The sequence below is a fragment of the Calypte anna genome, chromosome 2 (genome assembly GCF_003957555.1).
Source record: "Calypte anna isolate BGI_N300 chromosome 2, bCalAnn1_v1.p, whole genome shotgun sequence".
Lineage (NCBI taxonomy): Eukaryota > Metazoa > Chordata > Aves > Apodiformes > Trochilidae > Calypte > Calypte anna.
The window spans coordinates 18,535,997-18,551,916 of record NC_044245.1 but is presented as its reverse complement, the minus strand read 5'-3'; the positions used below and the strand labels follow the sequence as shown (position 1 = coordinate 18,551,916).

Genomic DNA, 15,920 nt, shown 5'->3' with positions numbered 1-15,920 from the left:
TGTGCAGAGCTGAAAACACAGAATACAGCACAGTTACATATGGACAAACAGCTGGCACAGAAAGCAAACCCTGCACTGCCACAGCTGGGCCAAGGGGACTCCTCCCAGGCAGCTGCACTCCCCCCAGATGCCACAGAGGGAAATGACCAAAGCACTCAGCTCCAGCATTTTGCCACAGGCTTTGCAGTACAGCTGTGTGGGCTCAAGGCACAATGTTTTTACTCTTTGCAGCTATTACAGCAGAACTTTGCAGATAATTTAATATATGTTTAGCCTTCTTAATGAGCTAATTATTTTTTTATTATACAAACACTAGCTCTGACACTGAAAGATATCAGAAGTACTGGAATTACTTCATCTGGCCCTTCTTGTCCGCTGTCACCCAGACAGAATTTACAGGCATAGGTGAACTACCTGCAGGAATCACAGAAACACAGGGAGAGAGAGACACACACATATGTATCTTCAACCCATAAAAATGTTATTTGTAGGACATGGAAGAGATCAGTGTATTGGAGACACAATTGCCTAGTAAAAGCTTTTTCTCTCATTAAGGAGTGAGCTTATTTGCATGCTAATGTACCGACTTCTTCTTCCAGCTCACTGATGTTTCACTGACGTGCAAAGCATAATTGAAACTAACTCTTGCCAGAAGTTGAACAAATGTTGGGGGAAATATAGTGAAATGAGAAAACCAATCTTATCAAAGGAGGCAGCAGATCCTGTTGTGCATGCAGCCCTTTGCCCAGGCTACATCCACCTACTTAACCACTGCTTGCAATCATCTCTCCTCATCCTACCACTACCCTGCAAATGAGCACAGCAGTTTCTTTGAACCTGTGTTCCAGCAGTCCTAATGCTTGTTCTGTGGAAAATAACCTTGCCTCTTTTAGACTGAGACAAAAAAGGCTCCTCAACAAAAGGCTCTTCTAGAAAGTGCAGCCCAGTTAGCTTGCTGTGAGCAAACCTTTTCCAGTCTACATAAAGCTTTACAGCTGACCACTACTGTTTTTCACTCCCCCATCCATACTGCATAAAACTACCAAAAGTTACAAACTCCTCTGTGAACTCCATAGCATATAACATCTTTTTTTTGTGGTATCAGAATTGTGCAAGTTTGCTTTAAAATGTGGTCCTGACTTGTGCTGAGTTTCTTGCTGTTGCAAGAAATGTTGGGCAAATTACCTGACCAGACACCTCAGCACACACTGGTCCCCCACCTAAATTACAGCTCACAGACTCAGCATTCCCTGTTTCTTGGTTACGACTCTCTAGCTTTTTCCAGGGGATGTCCCTAAGTTGTCACTGATTCTGATATTAAACCTCTTGTTTTTTCTGGCCTGTAATCTTCTACATATAAGCAGTGCTTCCTAGCTATAAGAAGGATTTTGCAAAAAAATACTAAAAAATGTAATTCTTTTTAACTATAAACTTCTCCCGACAAGATGATTTTAGTGACAGAGTTTGAAAGAAGATTCCTTAAGGGCCAGGTGTCAAAAAGATATTCAAGAGTCAGAAGGGCTTTCAAAACGTAGTTAGTTTTAATGGGCATCAGGGCACACATTATGAAAGGATGGAGGTCTGCTCAGTGTCCCAAGATCTAAGATTTTTGTAATGGTGTCTAATTTCCAAGTTGGAAAATTAGAGTATTCTCTGACAAACAAGCATTCTTAACGGAGTTCACGTATAATAGATCATACAGAAGAACAATGTGTGTCAATTTCTTTTCATTCCACTATTTTTGCTGTAGACTTCTAATATGAATTTAGACATAGATCCACTTGCTATTAACAGGAGCTGCAGTCTTACACTTCTACCCTACTACATGTTTCTTATTTTTCAAGTATCATATGTACTTGAGAAACCACAATCTGGTTTTAGATAACCGAGGGGAAAAAAACAAACAAACAAACAAGCAAACCCTAAAAAGCCTCCAAAACCCAGATGCTGAATACATTTTGAGATATTCTCCACTATCCATCTAATTTACCAACATTCCTGTTCATTACTCCAGTTCTCACCTGAGTGAAATCAAGAGGTGAGCCCAGCCCCCTGTCCAGCCACATAGCAGGGATCTCCTGTGGGGAGCCAGCAGTGGGTTCAAGAGCCCCATCAAAGTCCCCAGGAGCTGTTTCTAAAAGTTCTGCTGGAGCTGATGCAGACCCAGGGAAGAAGTGCGAGTGGCAGGGGGAGGTACCCCATAAAAAATACAGAGAACCAAGAGATTACTTCTTGGCTCTTAACTTGTTCAGTAACATCCATTTTTTAGTGTAAGACTTCCAGAGGACAGATGCTGCCAGAGTCCTTACACAACACAAGTGAAGCAAAAGTTGAACTCCCAGCTAAACCATGGCCCCCCCATGGCTGTGGTGGCTCAGACAGTGGCAATACAAAAGAATTTAAGGTAATTCATGAGAATTAGGGCATGCACTCAGCACTCTGCTTTCTGCTTGCCTTCCAAACTAAGCCCACCACAGTGAGAATGAGCCACCAGCACAAAATGAGTGGGCAGCTCTGCCAGGCAGCTCTGCCTCACAACAAAAGTGAGATGGAGGAAATGCCATTTTAGGGTTAAGGAGCATGTGTTTGTCCTTTTCTGACTAGAAAAGCTGTTACAAATACATATTTTGGGGCTCACCTAAGACACTGTATTTATGTGAATCCCAGAATTTAAAACACATCTCAGATGATTGAGCAGGAATAAAACCTTTTCTGGTGAGCCCAATTCCTCAGAAATTCCCATTCGCTGGAAAAGAGGCAAACTCTGTTATCAGGGAAGTCAGTCTATTGAAGGGAGAGCAACTTCCCCCAATCAGAGGATGAAGCATGAAATACCCCACTCTTAAATCACTTAAATTTCACTTTTTTATGATGCTTTCGTGAATTAGCTTTATCTGCATCTGTAATTAGAAGATAGAACAGATGGCCAGGACTTAGTTCAGGGTGATAAATCCACTAAGATACCCTACAGAAACCTGCTGCCACAGGGGTTTCTGCCAGGTAACTGTTCATTCAATACTTTGTGCAGGCTTTTGTTGGAAGAAGAAACATCCCAGTTCCTCACTATCTTGAGGTACAAGAGACAAGAAATCTCACAGGAGTTTGTGGAATGTATTATTACTGTCCATGTGGCTCAAGAAACTTGGATGGTATGATATAGGGGATGTAATGGGGCAATCCAGGGAAAGAGCCTGGAGTTGTTGCTTCCCAGTTTATAATTAGCAAAAAGAGATATTAATGCATAAAGGAAACAAGGCAAGAAGCTGTGTAGTCATTATTTTTTGATGGTGTCTTTGACCTGAATCATATCAGGCTACTCCACAGATGAATCCCACCTGAATCTGTGGGTCAGCTGCAGGGAGGTTAAGATCTGTGTTCAGTCTCTCTGTTTCTCTGGAAACCAGCAATAGCCTTTTCTAAGGTACTTTGACACTCCTGCTTCTAATAATTCATGCTGAAATCCCTCTTCATCATTAGAATTCAACACTGAAGCATTACTACATATCTTTGGATAGCATTTCCCTGTGGAAACATTTCTCCATATAAGAGGAGTCAGACTTTCATCACATCTGAACAGCTTGAAAATAGCTATGGACTTGTATCAGGTTTCTCAGAAGAGAGGGAAGACTCAGAAAGGTGCTGAGACTCAGAAAAGTGCTGAGAAAGGATGTGGAGTTGCTGTGATCATCTCCTACAAAAGCAGTGATGATTCCTGTGAGGAAAACGGAGCTCACCACAGATTCAATCTACCCACAAAAATGCTCATGTCAGTCCCCTTCTCTTCATTCACTATGGACCTGGACACACAGTGCCACTACATATGGCAGGTCCAAGCCAAATTCATGTATGCTGAGCACCCAGATGTTTCAGTGGGAACATTCCCTAGGAGGGGACACACATCAGGTATAACAGAATAAGTAAGAGGAAAAGCAATTGCATGCAAATGCCTATAAAATAAAAATACCACTATTCCAGGTTTTCCTTTATGTAGTAATGTCAAGGGGCTTTATTAACAAAAGCTGCTTAAACAGAGGTTTGAATCTGAACAGGGTTCATTTGATTTCTGCACCTCACTCCTTCCTGGCTGACTGCTCAGTATCTGCCAGCGTAGGCATTATGTGATGCTCTGCTTGTCCCCAAAGCTGTCAGTCAAGACAGAGCCCGGGCTGGGAAATGGTTAGAGCCCGAATAAACATTAGCAGGATAGTCTGGACCGTGACTGCTTCCCTCCTACTCTCGCCTTCACCCGCCTACACACATGCTGCTGCTTCTGCCTCCCTGCAAAGGAACACTACAGGAGGAGCCAAGAAGCTTCTCTTCCAGCTTCACACATCTAATAAAACACTGTGCTTCTAATGAGTGACCCTTCCCTGGATGCAGGGAATGTGTATGTGCTGGAGTCAGGTGACATTTTTAACAAGAAACCCACTGAATTAGAATTCAGGGAGAATTTACTTGAAAATTTACATAATGTAGCTAGGGGAGACTTTAACTGCTTACCCTTGTGCATAAGGGAGAAGGGGAAAAAAAAAAAAAAAAGAGGAAAATTAAGTAAGAGCCTAATTGGTTTTTATAAGAGTCTATAGGGAGAAATGCAGGCCGATTCTCTGCCTAGCTACAAAGCTTGGTATGTGCTGTAACCATGGGAGGCAATATTACAGGCATGACAAGACAATGATTTGCTTTTTCAGCTCTGAAGATCTGAAAAATTAAATACCTCCAGCTGGGGGGGGTTGTTTTCTGCTTGAGGAAGACCTGTCACCCTGGCTGGGGGGCTGCAGGTCAGGCTTCTGTTGAAGGGGAAAACGGAGGCTCTGATCTGCCACTGCACCACCTCAAATGTGGGTCCCGTCTGGCTGAACAGGATCTGCCTCTTCCACCACTGTGCTCATTTTAACCAGGGAGTGGCTTGGAATACACTGAATAACAGAGAGGATGACAAGGTTAGGCAGAGAGCCGAATGCTTTCTGCTCCCCCTGCTCCCTGGGGTGCATTGTCCAGGTACCTGCTGCTCTCCTCCAGAGTCAGAGCAAGCTGGCACAGCAACAGACCTGTGTTGGTTCAGTTCCTGCTGCCTCAAAATTGCTGCATTTTGGGGTAGTACCAATAACAGAGAGCTGCAAGGAATGTATTGATGGTTCATTTTTTATTGAATTTTGCCTTCAAAAGAAGCACCAGTTAAATCAATGTCAATTACATTTAAACATGTGAGTTTCAGGGACTAATCACTTTCTCTCACTCTCCTTCATTTCCCAGATACTTCAGGGAGAACTCCATTGATTACCTTTCCTCTTCAGCAGCAAACGCTGCCTGAGACCAAGGCCAGAAATGGGAGGTAAATGCTTCTCTTGTGGTTTAGCTGCAGAGAGTGGCAGTGAGCCCCAGGAGTTATACCATTGCTTGCCACTGCTTTTCCAGTCATCTGCCAGAACTGGGAGATTATCAAATTGGGTCTCTCTTCCTCAAAGGGTCCCTAACACATTTCAGTTCTCTCCTAAACCATGGCTAAATGACTAGTATATGATGCCACAGGGATAATCTCAAAGGCGCTTGGGAAGATTGTTCTCTGATCTTCATGGAAACATCTCTCTCTGATCTTCACTACCCCAAATGTCTGAACATGGAGAAACATTGTCCCTATCCCTACAGTGTAGGCACTGCCTTCCACTCTGTTCCTGGCAGCCCGCTCCCCTACCACCTGGAATCATGGTTCTGAGGACTCAACTCCAGGATTTTTACCAGGGTGTTCTGGCCCCATTCCACCATCTCTTATTATGTAGGACAATGCCATTAATCAACTGTGTGCCCCCCTCTCCCCTGCTGCCCAAATGTGATCATCTACAAGTCTTGCCTCTATCCATTTCTCCATGTGTGGCTTAGTGGATCTGAGCAGAAGATTTGATTACAGCCATGGTACCAATCATGTGCTTTGCTGGATGTCCCCAGATGCCATCAAATTCACCAGCTTAGAGGCTGGTTCAATAAAAAGGGTGTGTATGCATGAGACTGAGCACACAACACTATTTTTTAGTGTTGATTTAGGAGTCAGGCTAGAATAATTAAACTGAAAAGCAAGTGACTTTGTATTGAACACCATTCTTTGCTTTGTTATTGATGCAATCAAGTGTTCCTTCCACATCTTTCAGTAATGGTGAACTTCCAAATCTGATGTGCTGCTATTGGAAAAAAAGCAAAGAGCAGGAAGGCTTAACCTAGCAATGCCTGGCAATGTGTCTTGTGTTTAGGTCTCCCTTTTAAGGACAGGAGGCCAAACTAACACGCAGGTCCTGTTACAGGGATATTTATAGGCCAAGTCAAAGCAGCTCTGACTGCAAACCACACTGTGTAAACATGCAGCCACTTAGCCCATCCCCTTAACAATTACTTCATCAATACACCTAAGAGCTTACAGCATGCACTTAAGAGAGCAAAAGCACTTTTGCATGCAAAGACCGAACCTGCTTTCCTTAAAAACAACCCGTAATAGCCGCAAGCAAACGCCCCGGCAGGGTTCCGCCGTATCCATGGCTGCAGCGACAGTTCCAATTTTTAAGCCTCTTGGTAAGAAGCGATTGAAACCTTTCCCTGCAGATGCTGCACTGGTGTTTAAGCGGGTTCTTTACTCGTTGCTTTTTTTAAAGTGCAGATATTTCGGGTGAACGTACGGCTTAGACACGCAACTCACTGGGGCGGGACCGGGAGCGACGTCGTTGCTACCGTCCGGTCCCGCCCCGCGGATATGGCGACTTTTTTGCTGCGGAGGATGTTCGGAAGCCGCTGCCTCCTCTGTTCCCCGCTGCGGAGCTCCGGCAGCGGCTGCAGCCGCACTGCCCGGTACCGTGGTGGCTCAGGTACCTTCTGCCCAGAGCGTGGGGAGGGGGGAAAAGGGCATCCCCGTCCTCGGTGTCCTCTGGCTGGCTAGAAAGGGCTCTGTCATCCTGCTGGGGGTATTTCTCTTGAGCTGGAAGGCTAAACTTTAGTTTTTATAGTTAACTGTAACTCAGTGTCGTTCCCCCCCACACACACACAATGTCACCTCTGTCCTGTACGAGACAAGTCCCAGCAAAGGTTCTTCATTTACGGGGCGGATTTTTTTCATGTGTGCTGTGCTGGTGGGAGATGAGTGTGGACTTGGCTTCCCACCTCAGGCTTTTTGATTAGGATAGAATTAAGCTATTCTACTCCTTTTTTTTTTTTTTTTTTTTTTTTTTTTTCCCAGCGAAACTGTTAATAATTTTCCATTCTTATACCACCATAAATGTTTTTCCCAGGGTGTACAGACTCACAGCAGCCATTGCACTGCAGTGAGTGACTGCTGCTCTCCTGTTGTGTGTCCCCCACTTGACTGTAGCCCTGTTTCTCTTGGGTTGTAGGTGCTGCTTTTTCCTGTACTCTTTCCAAGCACCACGTTTTGCTGGGGCTTGTGGAAGCTGCTGGTCTTTGATAGCTCATAAATGAGCACCACTATAAAAATACTGGCCCCATCTTCCTGACACCCACCTTTTAAGTATTTATAAGTGTTGACAAGATACCCCCTCAGTCTTCTCCAGACAAAAAAGACCCAAATTCCTCAACCTTTCTGCACAGAAAAGATGTCCTAGTCCCCTCATGATCTCATAGCCCTTTGCTGTACTGTTTCTAGCAGTTCCGTGTCCTAGAACCAGGGAGCCCAAAACTGGACACAGTAATCCAGATGCAGCCTCACCAAGGCAGAGTAAAAGGGAAGGATAATCTCCCTTGACCTGCTTGCCACATTCTTCTTGATGCACCCCAGGATGCCATTGGCCTTCTTGCCCACAAGGGCACATTGTTGGCTTATGGAAATCCTGTTGTCCACCAGTATTCCCAGGTCTTTTTCCACAGAGCTGTGCTTAGCACAGAAACTTTGGGATAATTGAGGTGATGATGGAAAGCTTCACCTTAACAGTGCTTTAAAGTGCTAAAATAATCTTTTTAGATCGAATTGAAGACACAGGTTCTCTGTCTAAACAAGCGAAAGCAACTGTTGCTACAGACTGGAAAAAAAAATTGACTCCAGAGCAATTCTATGTTACAAGAGAAAAAGGAACTGAACCGGTAAGCACAAGCACAAATGCTGTCAAGGTTATGCCAACTTCACTGCCTGCTGGGCAGAGCAAAAGCTGCTTTCTGGAGCTCTCATTCCTTAGTTGCTTCACAGGCTTTCCCCTGCCTTCACGTGGATGAAAGTTAGACTCACACTGAGCCAGGTGGATTTTGTTCTGACCCAGGCTGGTTTGCAGATGCAAACCCATTCTGCATTCTTGTCATATTTTATTTTTCTCTGGGATACTTTACTGCCAGCTCAGCTGTCTGTGTGGTAGTAGCAGAGACCTCCCCAAAGGGACAAAGATCAAATTTTTGTCCTGTGGTCCCCTTTTTTTGACCATATGCAGGTTAGCCATGGAAATTTTATACATAGCACTCCATCAGGAACTGGATTATCCCTCATGTGCCAGATCACCCACCCACCTGGTCCTTCTCCTCTGCTCCCTTCTCTGATGGAGGCCATGTAGTGCTGTGCATGGAGCACCAGTGTCCCTCGCGCAGAGCCAGGGCTTCTGCCTGTAGAACATGCACCATGCAGATAAATTGTGTGAGCTGTGCCCAAATCCTTATCTGTAAAATGAGGACCCCAATTCCAGACCATTCAGGGAGGAGGAGTCCCTGTGCAGAGCCACTTTGAAGGTGTGGCACTCCATAGCAGAGCCCCTGGTCTTTGAGATTCTGTGCTCTTCACGTGTTCCCTGGAGGTCACGACTCCACCCTTGGTACTGGGATGATTTATGCATCTGACTGGTTGCAAAGTTTCTGGGGCAGGGGGTGGTGTTCACTATTAATCCAAAGGCATCCTCCCCTTCTTTCTTTAGGCTGCTAATGTTTTTCTTAGCCTTCTAAAGCTTCTGTGAAGCCTGCCTTTTATGGTTTTTCTCCTGTTTTGCATCTGATTCCTACGTGCTTGTTCCAGGTGGTGAGCTTGTAAAGACCTGCATTATTAACTTCTCTCTTTTTTTTTTCTCCCTTTTCCAAAAGCCATTTAGTGGGATCTATCTGAATAACACAGAATCAGGAATATACTACTGCGTGTGCTGCAATGCCCCACTGTTCAGGCAGGTAACAGCCTTCAGGTTTCAAAGCATCCTTAAAATGCCGTAACTGGGAAGGGAGGGGCAGAAATCATGGGAGGAATGGGAAGTGTAGGTCAGAAGAGCAATCCTATGGTGCCCGAGTGCTATATATATAAGACTACTAGGATACTCGTGGTGATACAGGTATGTAGTGTGCCCTTTTTTCACATTGGATCTGACCCCTTTCCTCCCCCCCTTAATTAAATTCCACTATTTTTGCCTTTTTTGTTATATCTACGTTTAAAAAACTGTGAATGACTGCACTATTAACCTCTGTGCTCTTTACAATACTTTATATTTTGCAACTTCATTAAAATCTAAGTAAAAGGAATTAGAGTGCCTCAGAGTAGGATGTGCAGAGGGTGTTGTTCTGTAGCTGAACCAGAAAAGACTGTTCCTCATATTTTTGATCTATAAAATAGCTCCCAACTGCACGTTCAATGAATATGGCTTATATGCCCATTTTTATGAATACTTTAAAGGATGCTTCAAATGAACTTCAAATGGGAAGCTGGGGAACAATAGGTCTGGATAAAGGGGGTTGAAATGTACTGGCTATACTAAAAGTGAACCTAAACTAAACAATTAATTGATTAAACATGTTTTCCTGTAAAGGTTTGCTAATAAATGCTTTTAAATAAGATTATTTCATAAGCCAGTGCTGCTTTACAGAATATTCTGAAGACAAATAAAAATACCTCTGGAAAACTCAGGTAAAATAGAGAAAGTCTAAATTACTGAGCTGTGGAAGAGTTCCTTCAGTTTTTTCAGACATTCCCTCAATTTAGACATCCTTCATATTATACAATATATATTGACAAGCCAACATGAAGAGAGATGAGCACTAGAGGGAATTATTTCTGCTGCTAAACTAATAACTAAACAACAATATAACCAAGCAGTCATGCAGCTTTTTGCAGTATCTAGTTCCCAGACAATACAGGTTCTTTTGTTTAAAGCACAGAATAATGCTGAATCTTAGAGACTCATATAGGAAAATAAAAATCCCCCAAACTTACAAAATAAAAAACATTTAAGCAAACTGAAAATTATCGAATGTGCAGAATGGTCTGAAAATATTTTTTTTCCATGAATGTGTTGTGTTGTGGAGGACAGTAACAAAAATGGTATTTGATGAGAGGGACAATTCTGTGTCTCTGTGATTCATTCATGTGTTTATTTCATAGTACATTAAAATTGTCCCATCTTTTTGAAATGTAATAGATCATTAGCTACAGGTAAACACGAAGCACTTCCTCCTTTCTTTCAAACTACACATATGTGTATACATTTATACCAGAATTTATTACCTTTTGCTACCAAATATTCCTTTGAAAGAGTTGGAAATACATGGAACCAACCCCTAACCTTTACAGACAGCAAATTGTGGTGCTTTAATGAAATCCCAGACCTTCAGCCAACTATAAACCTACATCTGAGATTCATACAGCAAAAAGCACTTTTTAGAATTATCTGGATTCCATCCAGGACAAGTGAAATAGGGATCAAAGTAAATGACATGTGCAGGAGGAATGGAGTGTCGAAGGCTAATCTAATGCATATGTTTAGAGAAAGTCCATTTATCCATAAATTAAGTGGTGAAATACTTCAAAGGACAAATGTGATCTTGAAAAGCAATATTTTTGGGTACTAAAATGTTTCTATTAGGGAATCTAAGTGATATTACTGTTAATAAAACCACACAGATCATTTCTCTGGAGAGCTGGTTTAGCAGCTCAAAAGATTGATCCTCTAGCAGTGGAAAACATCTACAACAAACTTAAGTATTGTAAATGTCACACAGGGGACAGAGGCAGGGTCAGACGCAAAACCCACATAGTGTTAAAGACCTTCCTTGATTCTGTGGTGTACAGAGAGAATCCTCTTATTTATTTATGAATAAGCAGAAAGATCCTTGAGACAAAATTTTAAGAGTTCTGATTGAAATATTTTGATAATAAAGGAACAGCACAGGTTCAGGAAAACTCAGAAGTCATATACAGGTTATTCTGTGTGGCTGGGAGGCACAGTGTTCACATGGCAGGGAAGCCCCTCTTTGGCTGGAATAAAATAGGCCTGGAGCCTTAAATACCTTCTTGTGTAAATGCAGTCTGCAAACTGCATTTGCTTCAGTGCAGCCTGCTTCTGTGCTGTGTCCTGTTTCTCTCTGGGTTTATGGAGAAAGGGAGGTAGGAGAGCATTTCTCATGGGTCTTTTTGGACTGATGTACAAGGCTGAGCAACAGCCCACACAAAACCTAGCTTCTTCTGGTCATTCTGTGTTTGCAAATCCTCTTTGTTTTCACTCTTCTGATTCTCAAAGACAGCCTTGTACAGTTAATTGCAAAATGCTGAAGCATGAGCTGTTGTTTGGGTCGAATTTTTTTAAGCTTTTTTCCCTTCTTGTTTGTCTTGCCTTCATAAAAAGTCTTGCATGTAAGGTTTTCTGATTTTTCTTCATTGTATTAATATTTCACCAAAACATGCAGATACATAGTAGAGATTTTGCTTTAATTCTAAAATGGACAAATCCCAGTGATCCCAGAATAGCCGCTGCTGGTGTTCCTGCCTCCTTCCACCACTAGGTGCCAGTAAGAGTATTGGGTTTGGGAAATTGGGAGCACACACGGGAAATGGGGAGGAAACGGTTGTGGTTGGTCTCCAGGCCACTTGTCCCAGTAGTGTGTGAGTCTGCCTTCATTTTTTGCTCTAACTCACACCAGGTCAGTCTTCGCTAAAGGAGGGTACTTAGTGTGAACAAACTCGCACAACTTTAAATAGGAGGGATTATCTCAGATCTGCATGCTAAATACCAAAAATATTTTCTGATCATATTGTCTAATATGCTCTAGGTGTTAGTATGCAACTAAACAGGGCTGATAACCCTGGCTGTTACCAGGAGGCCGTTTTGATGGGTCACTGCAAGCTGAAGCTATCATCAGATGTGGGCCTCGTCTGGTGGGCCAGCCCAGCCATTTTCTGTACTCATTTTCCATACTTCATTTCTTCTTGTAAACTCTCTTCTCTGAGGTTGTGCTGTATTGAGCCAGGCTTCAAACTGCATCTTTGTGGGTGTAATTCAGCTAATCAGTGTTCTCTGGGGAAAAACCCTTTGAAAATTCCCAGCTGTCAGTGTGCCAGGAATGGTGAGGCTCTTGTTGTGAATTCCCTTTGGAGAAGAGGTGAGAAAACTCTTACTGTGTCAAATATTATTAATAGTAGTACAAGACAAGGGTGAGGGGAAAAAGCCTATGGTCTTATTAAAATCAGACATTTTTGTAACATCTCTGTTATAAATTAACAAGAAAATCTGTTTTCCACTATAGCTCAGAAAAGAAGTACAACTCTGGGACTGGATGGCCATCATTTTCTGAGGCTTACGGCACTTGTGGCAGAGATGAAAGTAACACCAATATCGTGAGACGACCAGATAACTCCTTGGGATTAACTAGAACAGAAGTTGTCTGCAAACAGGTATGTTTATTTTGGAGGAGATTCCCAGAGCAAAATCTTAACAAATAAGGGTGTTTTGTGCCCATGAATGAATCTAGCTAAGTACAGCAATGAGAATTACAGTATCACTGGAACCATTCTGCCTTATTTCTTAGTAAGAAACATGCGAAGTTCAGAGTATCAAATATACGCAGTCAGGCTCTGGTTAAAAAAACAGTATGTGACTGGGGAGAGTAGTTGTGTAAACATAGACAAGGACTGGAGTTTAGACATCAAATTTATTCAGAAGACCCAGGTGAACTGCAGTATGTGACAACAGACAGTAGAAGGGACTCTGAGATTTAGTCCCCATTACAGGGGCAGACACTTGTGTTGTGCTTGCAGCCCCTGCTAGCAGGATTAGGTATTATCTGCAAACATAAGAAGCACTCTCTGCAGTCCATTATCATGGTGGAGTTCACCATTGCAGTAATATCCAGCAACTTTCTTTGAAGAAGCCCATCTGAAAACCACCTTTCAATTTTATAATAAACCACTGATAGCTATTCTGAGTGTAACATTTTGCGGTCAGTATTTCAGATGCTGGGGATGGAATCCTCATTTGACCTGTAAAAAGGGCCTACAGTGACTGTCTCAACTAACTTGAAATTTTCCTTATATATTGAGAATTTGGGATCTTCCCATTTTTTTCCTAGACTTTCTGGCATTATCACATTTTGACTTACTCTTTTGGGAACTGTTTTTCTAGGGGTGCATATTCACCCCCTGGCCAGAGGTGATAATTTCCAGGATGTATTTCTGGTATCCCCCGAGACTCCCTCGCACACAAAGCAACAGTGAATTCATCACACAAGTTTCTTCATTCAGGATAGCACCTTAGATACCAGCATAATCTTGGTCCATAATTGTAATGGTAACAATGCTACATGATTTCTATTTCAGTGTGATGCCCACCTAGGCCATGTGTTTGATGATGGTCCCACACCTTCTGGGCAGAGGTTCTGTATCAACAGTATTTCATTAAACTTCAAACCTGGTTCTGGTCAGTGAGACATGCATCTCTGTGGTCTACAGAACATCATTTCATTGCTTGTACAACAGACTTGTGAAAAACTGTCAGGCTTTTAATATAGAGCTCAAATTTTAGTATTTGTGCTATTGCAGCTTTGTTTTCCAGCTACTACCAGTGTTAATAAAACACATATTTTTGTGGTGACTCTTTAGCAGTCTGCCTTTTCCTGGTTAGTGTGATGTAAGTGTTGTTCTGTTTATTGCATTTTTAGAATTAAAAAAAAAAATACAATTCTATGCAATAGATTCTCATCATTAACTAGATTGAGACTGCTGCAATTAAGTGCCCTCCTGAACATGACTTTACCAATGCTGAACAGTAGTTGTGGCACCTGGTAATACAGATGTGGATGGTTGATCTTGCCAGAGCTTTTACTCCTATGGAATCATTTGCAAAAATAACATGAATCTTCATATAAGGTTGGAGGACTTTTTCCCCCTGATGAGAGAGTCTTTGGACAAGCCAAGATACTTTTCCATGAACCCATATGAGTGAAGTTCTGAAGAAGGGCCTAATTAAAACTATTCCAGGGAATGGAACCAGTGGATACAGAGAGTCTTTCTTCTTTTGAATCAGTGTCCCTGCTTCTGTGTCAAATTGCAGAGCTGACGTAGGGTTTGCTCTGTGAACTTCTTTTTACAGAAATAATGCCAAAATAATGGGACTACCCGTGTAATATACGCGGACTTCTGCTATCACTTATTTCAGAATCTGAAAACAAAAAATGAATGTGAAGTTTGATGTATTTTGGAGGAAAACCAGCATGAAAAAAACATCTTCAGTAAAGTGCTGCTTTTCTTGAAAACATGCTTTGTCTGGTTTTCCTTTTACAAGTTTGTAAATATTTCTGTATTCTCCCAAGCATTGTTACCATGGTTTGCTGTAACAGGAAAACTAATTTCATGTTTGTCAAAGTGAGCTTCCTAGTTTCAATTTTTTTTCCAGAGAAAAATATCTCTTGAGTCAGAACATCATCTTCCCTAAACTGGCTGTGTTTAAATTCATCCCTGCTGAGAGTTACTTGGCAATATCTCATTTGGCTTTACCTGTAACAGGCTGTTTCCATTCTTCCCACCTTGGTTGCTCACTAATACAAAAGGTGTCATCATTTACTTAGGCTAGTGTCATCTTAAAACTGTTTAATGTCTTCAGAAAATGGACCTCTATTGTACTGCATTTACTTATGCTCCTTCTGTCTTGGAGCTCTGCAGTTTTTCATTCTCCTGTATTTTCTATGATTTCATAAAACTTATTAAAACATTATACAAAGACAGTGATAGGTACAGCCAGCCTAAACCAGAATGGCACAGAGGCAACCAGGGGTGTGAAGCAGCATGAATGAAGCAGACACTTGTTGCTGCTGGTTTTATGTAGCATCATGGATGGTGACAGTCACATTGTCATCAGAAGCATCTGTTCCTGGCAGTAGCATGCTGACTGCTGTGTCTGTGCTGCACTGTGCTCTGCCATGCAGAGGTGCCCCTGCACTGTGCTAAGCAGCAGCTGATTCTTCCTCATTCATTCAGCGGGATGACTGGAGAGAAGTGTCCTGTAAGGCTCCAGTTTAACTTGTGCAGTGTTAATTGCAGATATGTAAATATGTGAACAGCCCCATATCTTTAGGGACAGCACCTGACCTGCACTGTACTGATAGGTCAACAAAAAACCCAGCATAAAATATAGCTTTGCTGCCCCAGAGAAACCAGGCACTGAACTGAGCAACCTTGTTCTGCGTATTCATTTGAAAATGGGGAAAAGAGGAAGGTTTGGCTTTCAGCATGTGTGTAAAGTCAGCACCATGGCTTGTGTGCCCCTGACAAACAGTGCAGCCGTGTGTCCTGCACTCTGGACTGGTTGTACTGGGACATATTTGAATATCCTGCCCCTTATGTTTCACTGTAAATCTGAAAGTGTTTTGATGTCTGTATGCACCCATGTGTATCCAGAAGGGGAAGAGGGGAAATAATTTTGCTTTGTAAATGTGGCCAGTAGCCAAATTGGTATAAAACCCAAAATCAACAGAAGCCCTCTTATCACTGCCAGTGCTCCCCACTGCAGGCAGTTTGCACCTCTTCTGGTGCATCTCTGTGACTTCAGATTAATGGCATATTTGTATTAATTAATGAGTGAACAGAGAAAAAGGGGGGCTGGACAGTAGATAAGGGAGGAGTGAATGGCAGAAATAGGTACGAACTTCTTGAATTAGCTCTTCTGAGGCTTTTTTTTTTTTCAATGTCTGACTCTTACTTT

At 42.4% G+C, this 15,920-nt stretch overlaps 1 protein-coding gene across 1 annotated transcript; it reads left to right on the top strand.

Annotated features, from left to right (window-relative positions):
* Window positions 1-6,719: 6,719 nt before the first annotated feature.
* On the top strand, window positions 6,720-13,814 carry MSRB2 (methionine sulfoxide reductase B2). The gene is made up of 5 exons (XM_030445372.1): window positions 6,720-6,851; window positions 7,958-8,076; window positions 9,052-9,128; window positions 12,472-12,619; window positions 13,541-13,814. The coding sequence occupies exons 1-5, from the start codon at window positions 6,740-6,742 to the stop codon at window positions 13,646-13,648; spliced, it is 564 nt and encodes a 187-aa protein (XP_030301232.1). The 5' UTR covers window positions 6,720-6,739; the 3' UTR covers window positions 13,649-13,814.
* The last annotated feature ends 2,106 nt before the right edge of the window (window positions 13,815-15,920 follow it).